The following is a 17355-nucleotide window of genomic DNA, read 5'->3' on the forward strand; positions in this document are numbered from 1 at the left end:
CTCATTTTTTCCTTTTCTGTTGAGTTCCTTCTTTATTTTAATCTCTTTCCCCCTTTTTTCTGTTCCTTTTTCTCATCCCCCTACACACACACACACACACACACACACACACACACACACACTCACACACACAAACACAGGTTATACTTTCCTAAGGAGCTCTTTTCCTATTCCCAGAGGCCAGGTAAATTTCTCAAGTATATCTCTTAAGATTAGTTTTACTTTTAAGATATCTCATAACACTATGAAAAATAAAGGTGACATGCGTTGCCTACATATGGTCTAACCACTCAGATGCTCTCAGTCACTTGACTTGAACTACTGCTGAAGGGAAATAGTACTCACTGGAAAGGGGAAAGTGACTAGAACAGCAATGAAAATACTGTTCTCTACTTCTTAGGACTTGGTGAATTTAGCAGAGAAGCAATATAGATGTTTCCTCCTCTTTCCTGTTGGTTAAGGATGCCCTTGAGTCATTCAAAGCTGTGTTTCCACATAGGATCCATTTGGATCACTGTAGCCAATCTTGTTCTCTGGAGATACCCTCTTCTAGTATATTCTGATGGTGTTACAAAGTGGAAAGTTGATAGTACCAGAGTAGATGTCAAAGTGAATATAGTACTCACTGTCTGTAAGACTAATAGCAACCAATGAAAGTATTCCAGCACAAGTACAATTCATAAAGAGTTTAATAAACAGCCACTAAACATTGCACCAAAGCATTTGAACACGCAATTTCTACAGAGGCAAAGCTCAGGCTTCCATTCTAGATTTCTTAAGACAATCATTAACAGCCCCCCATCCCACCCCCCATCCCCATACATTCACAAGACTACACTCTTCTAGTCATAAGTTTACCTACAGACACAGTCTTAAGAATAATGGGATGTGCATGCATTATCCCAACAATGGCAAGGAAGCAGGGAATAAGGAAAAGATGGATGAAAAGGCAACCAGCAGCTAATGATACACCCCTTAGGAGCTTTGTTCAGTGGGTGGGCAGGAAGAATCTGCTTGTGGTGCTACTTGTGACTTTACCTTAGACCTTCAGGATATGCTGGACTAGTTGAGCTATTTAGATCCAAAGTGGCTGGGGCTGTTATACTAAACAGTCTCCTTCCTTTGAGTCATTACTATTAGAAGTGCTATTCTTGGGTAATGTATTGTTGCCTTTCTAAAGACCTTTATAGTGTCTAAACTGACTCTATGACCCAGAGGGCACTCCATGGTTGTGTTAATTTTAAGGACAGAATGGCCCTGGCTTCTCAGCTAGTCCTTCACATTGAAAATTGGTATGGAATATTTCTTTATTAAAGACATTTGTAAGAGGCACAGGCGAATTATTCAAACTTCTGAGACTATCTTATAAAAATTGTCTCTGTTCTTTTTGTTCACATTTAAGAACACATGAGATCAAATGGCCTCTAATACATTATAAAATTGGTAATAAAGTTAATAATTTAACTGATGTAAAAATAAGTAGAGATAACTCTATGACTCTCCAATTCATCCCTCATTACAAATGGCATCCAAATCAGGTAAGAAGTCCTTGACATAATGAGGATCAAAGTGACTGGGCCTGAAAGAGGGCACTATATGTATACAATCTGTGGCCCTTTCTTTTGAGGCAGATTTTAGCCTTTAACCACCACCATCATATTCCATCTAATATTTGACTAATTGCTTTGGCAGGAAGGTGATTTTCTTATATTCCCCATCTTTAAATAATTCTTGTGTAGGCATCTAATCTAGATCATTTTGTGTGTACATGTACCATTTTAAGTCAAAAGTATCTGTTCAGTTTTTCCCAGAAGAGTTTGCAGGCAGCCATGTATCCAAAGTAAGCAGGAGACATATATTCAGGCACTACTTTGCTGAGGGGCTGGCTAAAACTACAATAGAGCCCACTTCTTTAATGTTGGAATGATCCAACTATTTCCCTCTCCCTCTCTCCCTCCTCCTCCTCCTCCTCCTCCTCCTCCTCCTCCTCCTCCTCCTCCTCCTTCTTCTTCTTCTTCTTCTTCTTTCTCTCTCTCTCTCTCTCTCTCTCTCTCTCTCTCTCTCTCTCTCTCTCTCTCTCTCTCTGTTTGACAGAGGTGAGCATCAATTGTCCCCACTGACCACCAAGGCAAGAAACTATCTGAGTTGTTTCAAACATTTCCATAGGCTTGTTTACATTTACCAGTTCATATGCCTAGTAAGCCTTGATGGGTGTATGGAAGGTGTCAGGTAAGTAATATCATATGAGATAGCCCAGCCTGACTGTGTAGTGAATCAGAATCATCCAATGAAGCCCAGTCAATGATGCTCCTGGATCTCAACACCCTAGACCTCACATAGCCAAGGTTTCTACTAGAAGAAGTAGCGTCTCCTGTCCTTTCTGCAGTGGGCAGGGTGAAAGTGAAATAAACACATGCAGTGCCATCAGCTAGGGGAGACTGGAATACTAAGATGAGAAACTGAACAAATGGCAGTGTTTGGCTCAATCCAAGCAATGTTTAAGGGACAAGTCAATTTTCTGTTTTACATTTTCATTGAAGTTTATAAATATGAATTGAGAAAGTGATTACACTCAGCTTGGAACAAGGTTGAAAAGAATCCTGAAACACATGAGGGGAGACCTGGGGTTTGGGGTTTGTATCCTTCATGGGGTATACAGTGCTCTAGTTGCTGTGCTGCCACTATTATCTACTGTTTGCGGATCATGCCCTTTATAGCTGATTCCCGGTTCACATATGTGGCCCAATAGACAAGATTGAAAATGGCAAAGAGCACAGGGAAAATGATGCGGGAAATTTTGTCAACCTTGCTGACACTGTTGTAGGTCTTGGTCTCAGCAGGACTGTCTTGCACATAAGTGGCCTTGGGTGAAGCAATCACTGTTGGAGTTGAAGAAGCACTGGGAGTAGCAGCAGCCTTGGAGATGGTAGAAAACTCAGTATCCTTGGCCAGGTTGATAGGATAGGTAGTTCCTACTATGTTGAAGGTGGTGCTTGTTTTCTTTGTTGGGGCTGCTGGTGTTTTCTTCTAGAGGCAGAAAAAGAGGGGAAGTGGGGAGAACAAAACAAACAAAAGATAATGAATTCACAGCACAAAGTACCCCCAGAGACTGCAGGGAAGAAGAACCATGAGGGGCATTAAAAAAAACCTACTAAGTAGTCAGGTTTATGTATAGGGATAATATTTTAAAAACAGAAAACCTACATGCACAATTTTCACTATCCTAGTCAGCCCCAACGGACACCTTGTCATAGTGGGTCTCAACTTAGGGATTGTCTATAACAAGGTTGGCTTTTGGACCTGTCTGTGGGGACTTTTCTTGATTGTTCACTGATGTAGATGGCTCTACATCACTATGGACATCACTTCTTAGGCAGGGGGTCCTAGACTATAATGAGAAAGCTATCTAAGCATGGGCCTTCAGGTCAGCCAGCAAGCAGTATTTATTTCTCCATAGTTTCTGCTTCAAGTTTCTGCTTGAGTACCTGTGTTAGCTTCCCTCAATAATGGACTGTGACCTGAAAGTGTAAGCCAAATCAACCCTATCCTCTCTTACACTGCTTTTGGTGAGTGTTTTATCACAGCAGCAGAAAGAAAACTAGAAGATTAGCTTTCTAGTTATATGCATTTGTGTAAATCACATTTCCTTTGTGAGCTTTAGTTTCTTCATTTGTAAACTGAAGATGAAAATAGCTGGCAGACTGCTGAGATCAGGAGAGAGTGACAATGGGAATTGGTAGGAAATGTGAGGTCTTATAGACTGTGATTTCATCCTTCATAGTAACCCTATGAAGTAGGTGACATTATTCCCACGTGATAAGTAAGTCAGCCTGAGATTAAATGTCAGAGCTCATACTACCAATCTGAGTTCCCGACTTTAGTCCATAGATAGTCTGTGCTGCCTTCTATTATAGCACAAGATACTCTTGGTTACCCGAGGAAAAAAAATTCAAAAGGCTGCGACCATCAAGGGACACACCTCCTGTAAAGAAGAGAGCTTGGTGAATCTGTAAAGTCCTTCTGTCTTAAAGATCATAATAAATCATATGGAGTGTTTACATGCATCATCACAACAGCATGCTGTCCTCATGCACTATAAAGGTGCTTATCAAAGTAGGGGGTGCACAAAGGCTTTCCAATCTTGTCAGGCTGCTGACAGGAACCACAGCCTCCCCCGAGAGGGAGGGTTTTTTTTTTTCAGCATAAACTATCTCTAAAACACAGTAAGAAATATTCTGTCTCTCTGTCTTTGTCTCTTTGTCTCTGTCTGTCTCTCTGTGTCTCTGTCTCTGTCTGTCTCTGTCTCTGTCTCTGTCTCTGTCTCTCTCTCTCTCTCTCACACACACACACACACACACACACACACACATGCTCATGTCTTGCAAAACAAAGGAGACAGTGATTAATGTTTATGTCTGGACTAGAATAGAGATGCTATGTAGCAAGGTGGCAAGCTAGCTCCTAATTGTAGCCCAAGGCAGCGGCCTAATTCAGAACCTAGAAACTCTTGCCATGTCTTCCCTCCAGCTCTTCTTCAGACAGCCCAGTCTCTTTTATGCCATTTATGAAAACATAGAGTTAACTTCTTTATTCTAGCACTTCTTTCCTGATTTCCTTTCTAACTTTCCTGTTCCTTTTGTTGCCAGTTTGCCTGCATGTCTTTTATTACTTTCTTCAGAATTCTTATCTCTTTTATCTTTCTGCTGTTAGACCACAGTACTATTCACTTTCCTGATTCAAATAAAATAATCATCATTTTAAAACATTTATTAAATATCAACAGGGTCAAAAGTATGCTAGATATTTAGGGTTAAGAGGAAACATTGGAATTTGTACTTCAGTCTCTTTCCCCTAACTGCTCACAACAGTCTATTGTTGAAGAGAGCCTGTGAACACATGACTGTCATAATGTGTAACTCGAGTCCTAACTGTTTTGAGTAAAGTGCTATCAGTGTGCATGCAGGTATGGAAAAGGCAGCTCAACAAAGGCTGTGAGGGTTCCTGCCTATATATTAAATGTTGAGCAAGAATCATCAGATGACACTGCAGCAAAGGCCATGCAGAGACCCAGAACACTGTTGGGTGGCAAGGAGTTTGCTGTGGCTGAATCACAGTTAGCATGGGCAAAAATAGTTGCAGGAATTGAAGGCACAGATAGAAAAGACCAGTTCTTTAAAGGGCTTGTATGCTATACTCTGCCTGCCTATGTTTTACCATCAGTGTTCTCAGTCAGGGGCAGGAAGTGTTGGGAAATAAGGGGAGGGAGAGTGTGCAAGATAAGGAGGTGTTCATTTAAGTAAATAAAAAGTCTGACTAATAGGATATTTCAAAAGCAATACTTTTCTTTCTGTTGGAGGACTGTAGTCACATTGTTACAAGCAGAAGGGGCACAGAGCTCAAAGCCTTCTAAGAACCTTATAAATGCTTTAAGTATAACATGAGGTTCATTTATAATTAGCAAAGTCATTGTGTGAATAGAGTCCCGCTGCTAAACGCTTTTGCTATTAAATAAAATAGTGCTTAACTTGTCTGCCTGCTTATTAGCTTGCTTGGTAATTTCTTTTTTCCATGAGTAGACAAAAAAACAACAACCAAAGCAGGAAAAACAGAAGGGAAAGAAAACATTATCCTGACTTTGCTAAAAGCTTTTACATTTAGTCATCTTATAAGCTGCTTATGACTAGGTATTTGAAACAATCACTTGTGGCAATAAACCTGTTCTTTGTTTCCTCAGCCACTTTATATTCTATAGGTAAAGAGATGCAACAGTTGATTTAATCATAGATTATTTAAATGGTAAACTAAACTTACCTTTTAGCTTCTCTCACCATTTCCAACATGATATATTCTAATCGTTATTACATTTTTTACCTTCCTTGTCAGAGCAGGATGCAGAGAAGTTGTCCTTTCATGAGTGTAGACAGTTAAATTTTGTGAGATTAAAAACTATTCTGGAGATTAACTATGAGTGTGCTTAACATTATTGAATTGTACTTATCATTGTTTAAAAAATACAGTGTTGGAAAGGAGATAAGAGAGAGTAAGGGTGACAGCAATCAAATGAATTGTACACATATGAAATTGTCAAAAACAAAATTTAAGTAATAAAAATAAAAACAGAAACTTTTTACCACAATTTAAATGTTATATATCTATCTATATGTGATAGTAGCTTTAATTGTCAACTTGGCAAAATCTGGAATCACTTGGGGAGACAACATTCTTAGTGAGAGGTTTTCTAGATCAGGTTACTCCATGGGCAATCTGTGGGAGATAGGATCTTGATTGTATTAATTAACATGAGAATGCCCACTTTTATTCTCTAGGCTCGGGCCCTAAATTGTACTACAGCACAGAAAGTGAACTGATCAGTAGGCATTCATTTCTCTCTGCTCTTGACTGTGGATGTGACTGGTAGTTCAAGTTTCTGTCCTCTTACAGTATTATCCCCTGCAGTGCTTGAGCTCTAACCTGGAATTGGGAACTAAGACACATATCTGCATTCATTTAAGTAATACAATGAACCATATTGCTTTAATTCTGCCTATGTCTAATTTTAACTATCCATACTATATTGTTTATGATAGTTGCCTTAAATAATATGTTCATATATGAAAAATATATAATGAATCAAAGACCTTGCCCTGAAAAAACTCAGAGCGATAACTCAGAGATAAAGATTAATTACAAAAAGAGACAATTTGAGGATGAGGAAATAGTTCAGGGAGACCTAAGTTAACACCATCAACAGCCATTTAAAAACTGGGTATGGCAGTACATGAAGAAGACTAAAATCCTAGTGCTGGAAGACTGGAAAGTCCCTGGGGCTTGCTGGCTAGACAGTCTAGTTGAATTGGTGACATCTAGGTTCAGTGAGAGAGTCTGTCTTAACAAATGAGGTAAAGAATGTTAGAGGAAGACAGGATCAATGAATAGGGTCTAGTTAAGCCTACAGAAGGGAGAGGAAAATGGAAATGGAAGACCAGCTTCTTAAAACAATGGGACTTATCTAAATCATACATGGGGAATTATCCAGGTTCAAATTATTACTGCTTAGAAGGAAAGAATGGAGGAAATTCAGATACTACCAGTGTTTTGAGGAGAGTAATGAAACATAAGAAATTGAGGTAGACATTGTATGATGGTTTCTGCTCTCCCTAGAAAGACAGTAAACAAAATAGAAGGCTAACTATATGGCTCAGGGGTTAAGAAAGCTAACTATGCTTGCAGAAGACCTGGGTTCAATTTCAAGAACTCATATCAAGCAGTTAGTTCACAACTGCCTATAACTGATAAGTGGGTGTAATTATACATGATTGTAACTATATTGGATGAAGAAAAAGAGAGATAATCATATTTTTAAAGACTTCATATGTTATTGAATTACTAAATATTTCTAAATTGTCTATTATGCAGCAAGTTATCTGGTGTATGCTTGGGATGTAACCGTAAACAGTAAATCATGATCTCCGTCCTCAAGGTCACATTCCACTGGACATGTAATAGCAGTATAATCAAACAAACATATACACTGATACCAGGCAATGAGAAGCAGAGTGGAGATACATAAGAAAGGTCAGTGCAGAGTAGGATGGTTAATGCTAGTTAGAAGAATTATCTTTAAGGAGGTGATCTAAGACCAAATAAGAGAAAACTCTTCAAATATTCAAACAACCAAATTTCAGGGGAGAATAGTAATCACAAAGCATCTTGTATTTGGAAGAGGAATGACTTGTTCTATGTTAATCGAAGATTCAACTAAGGATTGAGAAGAGTGAAGGAAAAGGTTAAAGGGAGATTGCAAAACTGAGTGTAATGATACATGCCAGAAATTCCACTTAACTTTGGAGATTTAGGTAATAGGACAACTAGGTGAATGTCAGCCTGGGCAACATAGCAAGATTCCATCCCAGAAAAAGAGAGTGGCACATGTGCACATATGAGAAAGTATTCTTATATCGTAACTAAATTTTTGTTATGCTTTCATGTGCTAGAACTAACTCTTAGAATTGAATTAATATTTGTTCTTAGTCTCTTAATTTTAATCTGTCCTTTCAAACTTCATAAGTCTGATTTTTAATTCAAAAATTAATCATCCCCTAACAACCATTAAGTATTTGAATCTTCTACCTTGTATTTCCTAATTTGAGTCTCAAAGGACAGCATGTTGAGAGATTGGAGTTAAAACAAACCTATGAATCATCCTCAAGAGCCTCTATTCAGGCCAGCTAAATGTCACTCCATTGATGAATTTTGATTGACTTCAATTGGTCAACCAATTATATCAGCCTAATTGTATTTAAGTATTTTCTATTCCTCACAGAGTGTAAGAAAAAGTTAATCAGTGGGTATGAAGTGATGGCTCGAGAGGATTTGCTCTTCTTGCAGAGGATCTAGGTTCAATTCTTAGCACCCAGATGGAAGCTCACATTTCTAATCACAGGGCATCTGATGCTCTCTCTCCTCTGGCCTCTGGGGAGCACTCCATGCATTAGTGTATGTAACTAATTATACACATAAAATAAAAGAATTTTTAAAGTTAATCAAGTATCTTGATAAACTCTATGTCATGTCCAGTTCTATCAGTTTATTAGCCTTTTATTAGAAGTCAGCTTGTCATAATTTGTCCTTAATGAACATAAAGTGTATCAGCTATTGAGCTAACTTCTCTTAAAATATCTAACTAACAATATATTCTGGAACATTTTGCTTATTAGACCTGGGCCATCTTTACTTTTAAGAACTTTGGGGGTTGTTGTTTCACTTTACTTTCTCTTTTTGTATTGCTGAATTTCAAATGAATGACCTTGATATTCATGATAAACATTCTACAGCAGAGTTGTAATTCCAAGCCCTAAAGCTTCATCTTTTGTGAAACTGGAATTGTATAACTTTGATGCCAAAAATAATTAAAATCAGGTAATGGTGATGATAAAATTAACATATTTGTTGCTTTAGGGTTCTAGCCCAAAAAAGAATTTCAACAAATGGATAGCATTGGCCATGAGGAGAAACAAATGATCCTTATCTTTAAACACAATATTGGTAATAATAACATCCTAAAATTAAGTTTGATCATTAAATTTGGCAAAGAATGAAAAATAAAGGATATAGCCCCAATTCAGTAGTTGAAGGTGTGCAGACACACACACACACACACACACACACAACAGAGCAACAGAAACTTGTTACTTAGAAGCAGAATCATTACAAGTAGTACCCATAGGAGTTTAGACGAACAGAAAATGAACTTAAATTATAAAGACTACAAATCACTCTCAAGTGCTCACCCCTGTCCTAATCACCCTCTGAGTCACTTCCTAAAAGAATGTTTCCACACATAATAGGTAGTAAAAAATGCTCTATTACAACTTAAAGTACTACCTGATGCAAAATGTGCTGCAAGAGGGAGGAAGATGAGCAATAAAGATTGTTGAAGAATGCACAAGAGAAACATGGATAGCATGAAAGCAAGATGTGAAAAATCATGAAATAAATATAAGGCAATTAGGCTAGAGAGAAAGAGAATTCAGTGAGTGAACATGCTGCTATGCAAGAATAAGGACCTGGGTTTTGTCTCCAGAATCCATGTGAAAACTCAGGAATAGAATCAAGTACCTGTAATCCCAACACTGAGGAGGTAGAGAAAGGAGATTATTGGGACCCACTAGCTAGTAAATCTAGCCAAATTGGTGCACTTATTATTTAGCAAGAGACTCTGTCTCAAAAAGTAAGTTGTATAAGTGATTGAAGAAGATACCACAAAACGAAGGTGAATGAGTATTGTTGAGGAAAACGGCAATGAAATTAAATGAAAAATAATGGAGTTAAAAATTATTATAGAAGAAATGGTATATATAGAAGACAGCAGAAATCTCTATGGTATATATAATTGGTACTTCTAGGAAGAGAACAGACATAAATCTGTGTTGTCAATAAAGCTTTCTTTATATATTAAAAGCCAAAAATCTACAACTTTTAAAAGAAAATGTCTGTTAATTTTGTATCCATCTATTTTGCTGATTTTTTAATATTAGAGGTAGAAATTTTATGATGGAGTCCTTCAGGGACTTTTATATATAAAACTGTATCATCTGCAAATAAAGATACTTTGACTTGCCTATTTTCCTTTCCTATTTTTCCTTTGATCTCTCTTACTTGTCTTATTGATCTAGCTAAGACTTCAGGTATTATGTTGAACAGGAATAAGGAAAATGGACATTCTTGTTTTGTTTTTGTGAAAATTATTTTATGTTTTTTTCCAATTATGATGATGTGATGTGGAGGCTTCCTGTACATGATCTAAACTGTATTGAGGTATGCCTCCTATATCCCTAGTCTCTTAAGGACTTTTAACATGAAGGATGTTGGATTTGTGTCAAAAGCTTTTTCTGAATCAAATGTTATAATCATGTAATTTCTATAGTTTAGTTAGGATTATATTTTCTGATTTACATAGGTTGAACCATCCCTGCATTTCTGGGATAAAGCTTACCTGAACATGGTAGATAATCTTTTTTGAAATTATTTTAATTAGGTGCATAAGAATTTTATTGAGATTTTATTTGCATCAATACCTACATCTGAGGAATTGGTCTATAATTTTGGTCTATAATTTTCCTTTTTGGGGGTATTTGGTATATCACTATCACTAATACAAAGTAGAGCAATGAAAAGAGAAGAAAGTGTGAGAAGTAGGTTAGGTACACCGAATTCCTTATGCTTTGTAGATGACGTCATCATTCTTGGATCATAACTGACAAGTCAAGATGTAGAAGGGTCAATGTATGGCAAGGATAAAAATGTAACAACTAGAGAAAGTACAATAAAAAATAAACAAAAAAAATCCTGTAGGAGAGTAGATGAAAAAAATTAGAGTCAGTTAACTGCATTTACACTAAAGTTAAATTCTGTTTAGGTAAGCAATTATAGTCTATTTCAAAAATTGCTAATTCAACATTTTACTTTATGAAACACACCTTTAACTCCAGCTTGAAAAGGCTTCAGTACCATTTTTCTTATCTATGATTCTTTTAAGAATAATTATTGGATTGTATTTATAGTACTTTTTAGTATGCTACAATGTACATTATGGTGGTTTAAATAGGAATGGGTCCCATAGTTTGTGTTTAATTACTTGGACAATAGAGAGTGCCACTAGCAGGAGGTGTGACATTGTTAAAGTAGGTGTGGCTTTATTGCAGAAAGTGTTTTACTAGGGCTTTGAGGTCTTAGAAGCTCAAGCCCAAGACGAAAAACTCAGGTGACAGCAGATGCTGGCAAGGATGTGGAGAAAGAGGAACACTCCTCCATTGTTGGTGGGATTGCAAGCTAGTACAACCACTCTGGAAGTAAGTTTGGCAGTTCCTCAGAAAATTGGACATACTAGCTATACCACTCACTCCTGGGCATATACCCAGAAGATGCTCCAACGTATAACAAGGACACATGCTCCAGTATGTTCATAGCAGCCTTATTTATAATAGCCAGAAGCTGGAAAGAACCCAGATGTCCTTCAACAGAGGAATGGATACAAAAAATGTGGTACATTTACACAATGGAGTATTACTCAGCTATTATAAACAATGAATTAGAGAAATTCTTAGGCAAATGGGTAGAACTAGAAAATATCATCCTGAGTGAGTTAACCCAATCACAAAAGAACACACATGGTATGCACTCACTGATAAGTGGTTAGTAGTCGCAAAGCTCACAATACCAAAGATACAATTCACAGACCACATAAAGCTCAAGAAGAAGGAAGACCAAAGTGTGGGTTCTTCCATCCTTCTTAGAAGGAAGAACAAAATACTTACAGGAGGAAATATGGAGACAAAGAGTGGAACAGAGACTGAAGGAAAGGCCATCAAGAGAGTGTTCCACCTGGGGATCCATCCCATGTGCAGTCACCAAAAGCAGACACTGTTGTGGATGCCAAGAAGTGCATGCTGACAGGAGCCCGATATAGCTGTCTCCTGAGAGGCTCTGTCAGAGCCTGATAAATACAGAGGAGGATGTGTGCAGCCAACCATTGAACTGAGCACAGGGTCCCCAATGTGGTCCCCAATGGAGGAGTTAGAGAAAGGACTGAGGGAGCTGAAGGGCTTTGCAACCCCATAGGAAGAACAACAATATTAACCAACCAGACCTGCCAGAGCTCCCAGGTACTAAACCATCAACCAAAGAGTACACATGGAGGGACCCATGGCTCCTGCCAAGTTTGTAGCAGAGGATGGCCTTGTCGGGCATCAATGGGAAGAGAAGCCCTTGATCCTGTGAAGGCTTGTTGCCTCAGTGTAGAGGAATGCCAGGGTGGGGAGGCAGGAGTGGGTGAGTGGGGGAACAGCCTCATAGAAGCAGTGGTAGAGGGAATGGGATAGGGGGTTTCAGGGTGGAGGATCCAGGAAAGGGATAACATTTGAAATATAAATTTTAAAATATGCAATAAAAATAGAAAGAAGGCAGTTCACATCCTGCTGCATACAGATACAGATGTAGAACACTTAGCTACTTCTCTAGCACCACATCTGCTTACATGATGCCATGCCTCCCACCAAGAATATCATGGACTGAACCTCTGAACTGTAAGTCATCCCCAATTAAATGTTTTCCTTTCTAAGTGTTACTGTGGTCATGGTGTCTCTTTATAGCAATAAAACACCAACTAAGGCGTACATTTGAATCTAGATACCTCAACTCATTCAAACTACTGTGTGATGATATACTTTATCTCATTCATGACTAATTCCTATTGATCCAGTGTTTTTATCTTGTCTCTGTTCTTTATCTACCTATTTAGCCAACATTTCTTCAGCTTTTACTCTTGTTCAGATAAGCTACAATATTCAAGATGTGTATACCCGAGTAAGGAGGTAAATGAGTAACTTTAATCAAGCTAAATTATTTTAATATCAGAGTATTCATACACAGAAAAGTCAAATCAGTCTTCATGGTTCCTGACAGGCTCTACAGAGAAAGTAATATTTTAGTTGGGTTTGGAAAAACAAGTAGGTCTTTACCAGGGTACAGGTGATGGGAAGTGTACTTTAGGTAAAGAATACAAAATACACAAAGACTTGGAAGGAATGATAAGCACTTTAGTTTTACTGGAATGTGTACGTTCTGGAGAATGACAGGTAGAAGTGGTCTTAGAGATTGCTGTGGATGTAGATAAGACTCCGAGTTTCTGGGTGCCAATGGGTTTCTCTAGAATACAGCAGCATTACATTTATATTTGATTCAACACCAGAAGACATAAGCCTCACATGTTATTAGCTGTTTTTTCATTGTTCCTAGTTGAAATCCAAATTATCAAGAAGCACTCCAGTTGAGAATTGGATTGATGACCCCAGTGAATAGAGCATAGCCCTGCTGAGTTCCTGCGGGCTACAGGCTGTTCACTTCTGGTCCCAATACAGATCTCTCAGGAAGTGATTCTCAGTCCTTCTTTCGCTTCCACTCACCTTCATCTCCAGGGCCTCTGTTACCTTCTTGCCTTCCCAAGCCCAACTCCGCTTGGTGAAGTAGTTGACAGTAGCAAATTCAATCAGTGCAGAAAATACAAAGGCATAACAGACGGCTATGAACCAGTCCATGGCCGTCGCATATGCCACTTTAGGTAAAGAGTTTCTGGCACTGATACTCAAGGTGGTCATGGTGAGAACCGTGGTGACACCTAAGGAGAGAAAAGTCAAGAGACAGTTGCAACTGGAAGACACTGGCAGGGTACTTGATGAAGGTCACCAACTTCCCTCTGAAAGGAAGTTCTTCATCTCAGTAAGGACCCTCAAGTTGTGTTATCTGTCGAGCAGGCTGCTGCACATTTCAGTAATGAACTTTTGCTTTTCTTTTGCTTCAAGTAATTGACTATTTTTAAAGTAAATTGTACAGAATATCAAGGCTGGATAGATCAACCTAGCAAATATTTCATTCCAACTGCCATTAAATAAGAGTCTTCAGTCCACTCTGTAACTGTCTGCTAGTCTCTGACTAAGCACTCCTGCTGAGGAATAAGTAACCAATTTTGTTGTAACAGAGTTTCTAAATTAGACTTTTGACCTAAATATGTTTCCTCCAATGATTACCCTACTGATGTTCTCAATGTTCTTTCTGTGACCTGACAGGAAGTGAAATTATACTCCCTCATCTCCAGGATAGGCCTATAGAGACCAAAGAAGAGTCTTCTCATCTCCAGAGTGATTGGAGATCACTGATTCCCTCATGTCCTCCTTTTAGTCATCTTTCTGTCAGTCCTGGTAGTTTTCTTTTGACAATCCTGAAACTGAGACCATTATTCAGAGCATAGGTCTAAGTTTAATCTGGTTTCTAGATTTCCTTTTTGTGATGTTCTGATAATGTAACAAACTAATATCAAATGTGTTTCTGTCACTGTATCAAGTTCTGGGTTTCTGAGCTTTCGGGGTAATTAAAAATATTCAAAAATCTGTATTTTGTGAGTTTTGGTATAACAAGAGCTTCTTTGGCTGCCACTTACTTGTTTTTTATCTTAGAATTCCTTTAATCTCTCTGTGCCTTCTTTATTCCAATCTGTGAGTATTAGATACCCTGGGACTTTCATATTCTCAAAGTCAATCAAATTTGAAGGAGAATTGATCACAATCTCTTTCTGATTGTTGGAAAACTGAAGAGGATGGAAAACATGTGCATGAGTCAAGTAGGGCACAGAATGAAGAGAAACTACAGAGTAAGGCAACCAGAAGAATCACTAAAGATATTAACACTACTGAGAGAGTAAGGCATGTGGGCAACCACCCCTGGTGCCTCTTCTCTTGTCTTGCTCCTTTGAATTCCTTACTTGCACATTTTCTGTATACATGAAAATCTAGACTGGAGAAGAATTTCAACAAAGATCCCAAATGTACACTTTAGCACAAACATAGCATCAAAGCTGATTAACTAAAACACATTGTAACCAATGTGAGGGTCAGCTACATTGTTAGTACTTATAAACAAAGAACTGATAATAGACCCAAACCTTACCAATCCTAATAGTCTAAGGAGTATACAAGCAATGTATATACTCATGACTCATGTATGAAGTTCTCAATTCCTCCTGAAATTTGTACTTTTTAATTTGCTATTGGTGTAAAATCTTGTCATGTGTATAAAAATAAAAAAAAACCAGATATCAAATAAAAAAAGAAAAATGAAGTGGAGTTTTATGGGAGAAATAAGCCATCTCATTCCTGGCTATGAACAAATGTACAGTCCACGTGAGCATATCTATAGCAACTCTACTGCACCATATATGCTTCTGTGCCTTATCTCAATGGGGAATTTTACTTAGCCTTTGGTGCTTAATTAGACCTGTCACCTTATAAAGAGCTCTTAGCTGGTCAGACTTGGAAGGGCTCTCAATCAAGCATTCTGTACCTAGAGTATAGAAAGCCCTTCTTCAACGACTAAGGTAGAACTGGCTGACCTCCCATTTCCTATGAGTGTTTCTAGTATACTTACTTGTTAAAATGTATCTGTTCTATCAAACTGCATGCATGATGAGGGGAATTAGCATGAATTCACAGTCTTAGAACACTCTTTCTCGTAGACTCCTTTATTTACCTAAGATCCTCCCTCTCCTTGGTCTCTGCCCCCACCCCCAGTTTCATGTCATTATCATATAGTATGTGCTCAATTGTGTCTGGATACAATAATTTAGTACAATAGCTTAGGTTTGTTCTTATTTCATGTATCTTGAGAGCAATTTTTTTTTTATTTCAGAATGAATTCATAGGTTTAGGGTAACCTAATTAGTTTATCTATTCACTTATTAATGGGCATCTCAATTGTTTTCTATCTTCAACTCTTATTATAAAAGTATCTAAACAAATTGCATTAAGTATTTATATAGGTATGTTTTTACTTCTCTTCATAAATGCATAGGAATAACACTGGAAGATTATAGTGTATGAATACATATTTTTTTACACGACATTGACAGGCTTATTAAAGTAGTTGGACATTTAACATTCTCAGAAGATATAGATACTTTTTAGTCAACATGCATCCTTCATTTATGAAATTTTAATTCTAATTGATATTTTTCTTTGATAATGAAAGTATATAGATTATTGTTTATTTTTCCTCATCAACTTACATAGGTTAGAGTAGACAATAGTATTTTCCTTATAAGTCACTGCTATTATTTGTGTATTTAATACACAGTCACCTTGATTAATAATACCAGCCTTCCTTCTAGGATAATTTTCCTTTTATTGGGTAAAGAGCCATCAGTATTTTATCCACAAAAAGTGTAATGATAACAATCTCAAGTTTGCATTCTTTAACCAGCTTTCCTTGGAATTGTAACTTTATATCCTTCTTGATATAGGGCCAGTTTTAGCTATTATCTCTTTCAAATTGGTGAAACTATTCTTTTCCTTCTCTCATTCTTCTGTGCTATACCAACTCAGTGAATCTCATGATGACTCTGTCTGTGCATTTCATATTTTTGCTGTTTTACGTATTTTATTTTGATCTATCTTTCAATTTATGGGGTAATATAACAATGTTTAAAGAAATGGGTATTCATTTGTATTTTTAAATTCTATGATAACCAATATGCTTTCTCTCCTGAATTTTCTCCATTGCATTTATTTATTTATAAATATTCATCATGAATATTTGAAAGTTTCTGTCTGATTATTCCAACATCTATCATCCTACATGTTTGTATTTTAAATTGTGGTATAATTCATATGCAATAAGATAAAAATATCTTGCACATTTGATCTTGTTGGGAAAATTAATATAACTGTATCTATATATGACTAGTTATTGACACATTTTTATGAATGAAACATATACATTCTTGTGGAAGTGTTATTATTTATACACTTTATTTACACTACTCAATTCAGTTGGTTATATATGTAAGAGAAGAATATCCAGATTAGGAGGGTTATGTACAATTCTTTTTTATTGGATATTTTATTTATTTACATTTCTGTAAAATTCTTATAACATTTAAGTACCTATTCCAAAAGATACATAGCATATCATTTTTATGTTTTATTCAATGACATATGGAATTTTTATATTTAAGTCCATGAATAATTTCAAGTAATTCTTTCCAATAATATCTTTGTGGTAAATCAAGTTTCTATAAACAAGGGATTACTTGCAAGCACACTCTAGTGTTTGGTTTACTTTTACTTATTTTTCTTTTCTTTATGCCAATACAAGGCTGCTTTGATGACTGCTGTGTTTTAATCATCTTGATATCCTATGGGGCTTGTCTCAATTTTGGCTATTCTTAACTCCTTGTTCTTACTTTTAAAATTAACTTTTCAAATGGGAGGTTTTCATATTAATGCAGTTACTGTAAATAGGTTCTGA

General features: G+C 37.0%; 1 protein-coding gene across 3 annotated transcripts in view; it reads right to left on the bottom strand.

The window, feature by feature from the left end:
• Nucleotides 1–671: 671 nt before the first annotated feature.
• Nucleotides 672–17355, bottom strand: part of Gabra3 (gamma-aminobutyric acid type A receptor subunit alpha3) — a 213674-nt gene continuing 196990 nt past the window's right edge. For 2 of the 3 annotated variants that reach the window (XM_076918611.1, XM_076918610.1), the window contains 2 exons: nucleotides 13464–13675; nucleotides 2000–3027 (listed from right to left, as the gene is read on the bottom strand). In XM_076918611.1, the coding sequence (XP_076774726.1) occupies nucleotides 2689–3027; nucleotides 13464–13675 (551 nt within the window). In that variant the 3' untranslated portion in view covers nucleotides 2000–2688. Of the gene's footprint in view, nucleotides 3028–13463; nucleotides 13676–17355 lie in introns of all 3 variants that reach the window. The other variant, XM_034484920.1, reaches the window with a different exon arrangement.

The sequence above is a fragment of the Arvicanthis niloticus genome, chromosome X (genome assembly GCF_011762505.2).
Source record: "Arvicanthis niloticus isolate mArvNil1 chromosome X, mArvNil1.pat.X, whole genome shotgun sequence".
In the NCBI taxonomy this organism is placed as follows: domain Eukaryota; kingdom Metazoa; phylum Chordata; class Mammalia; order Rodentia; family Muridae; genus Arvicanthis; species Arvicanthis niloticus.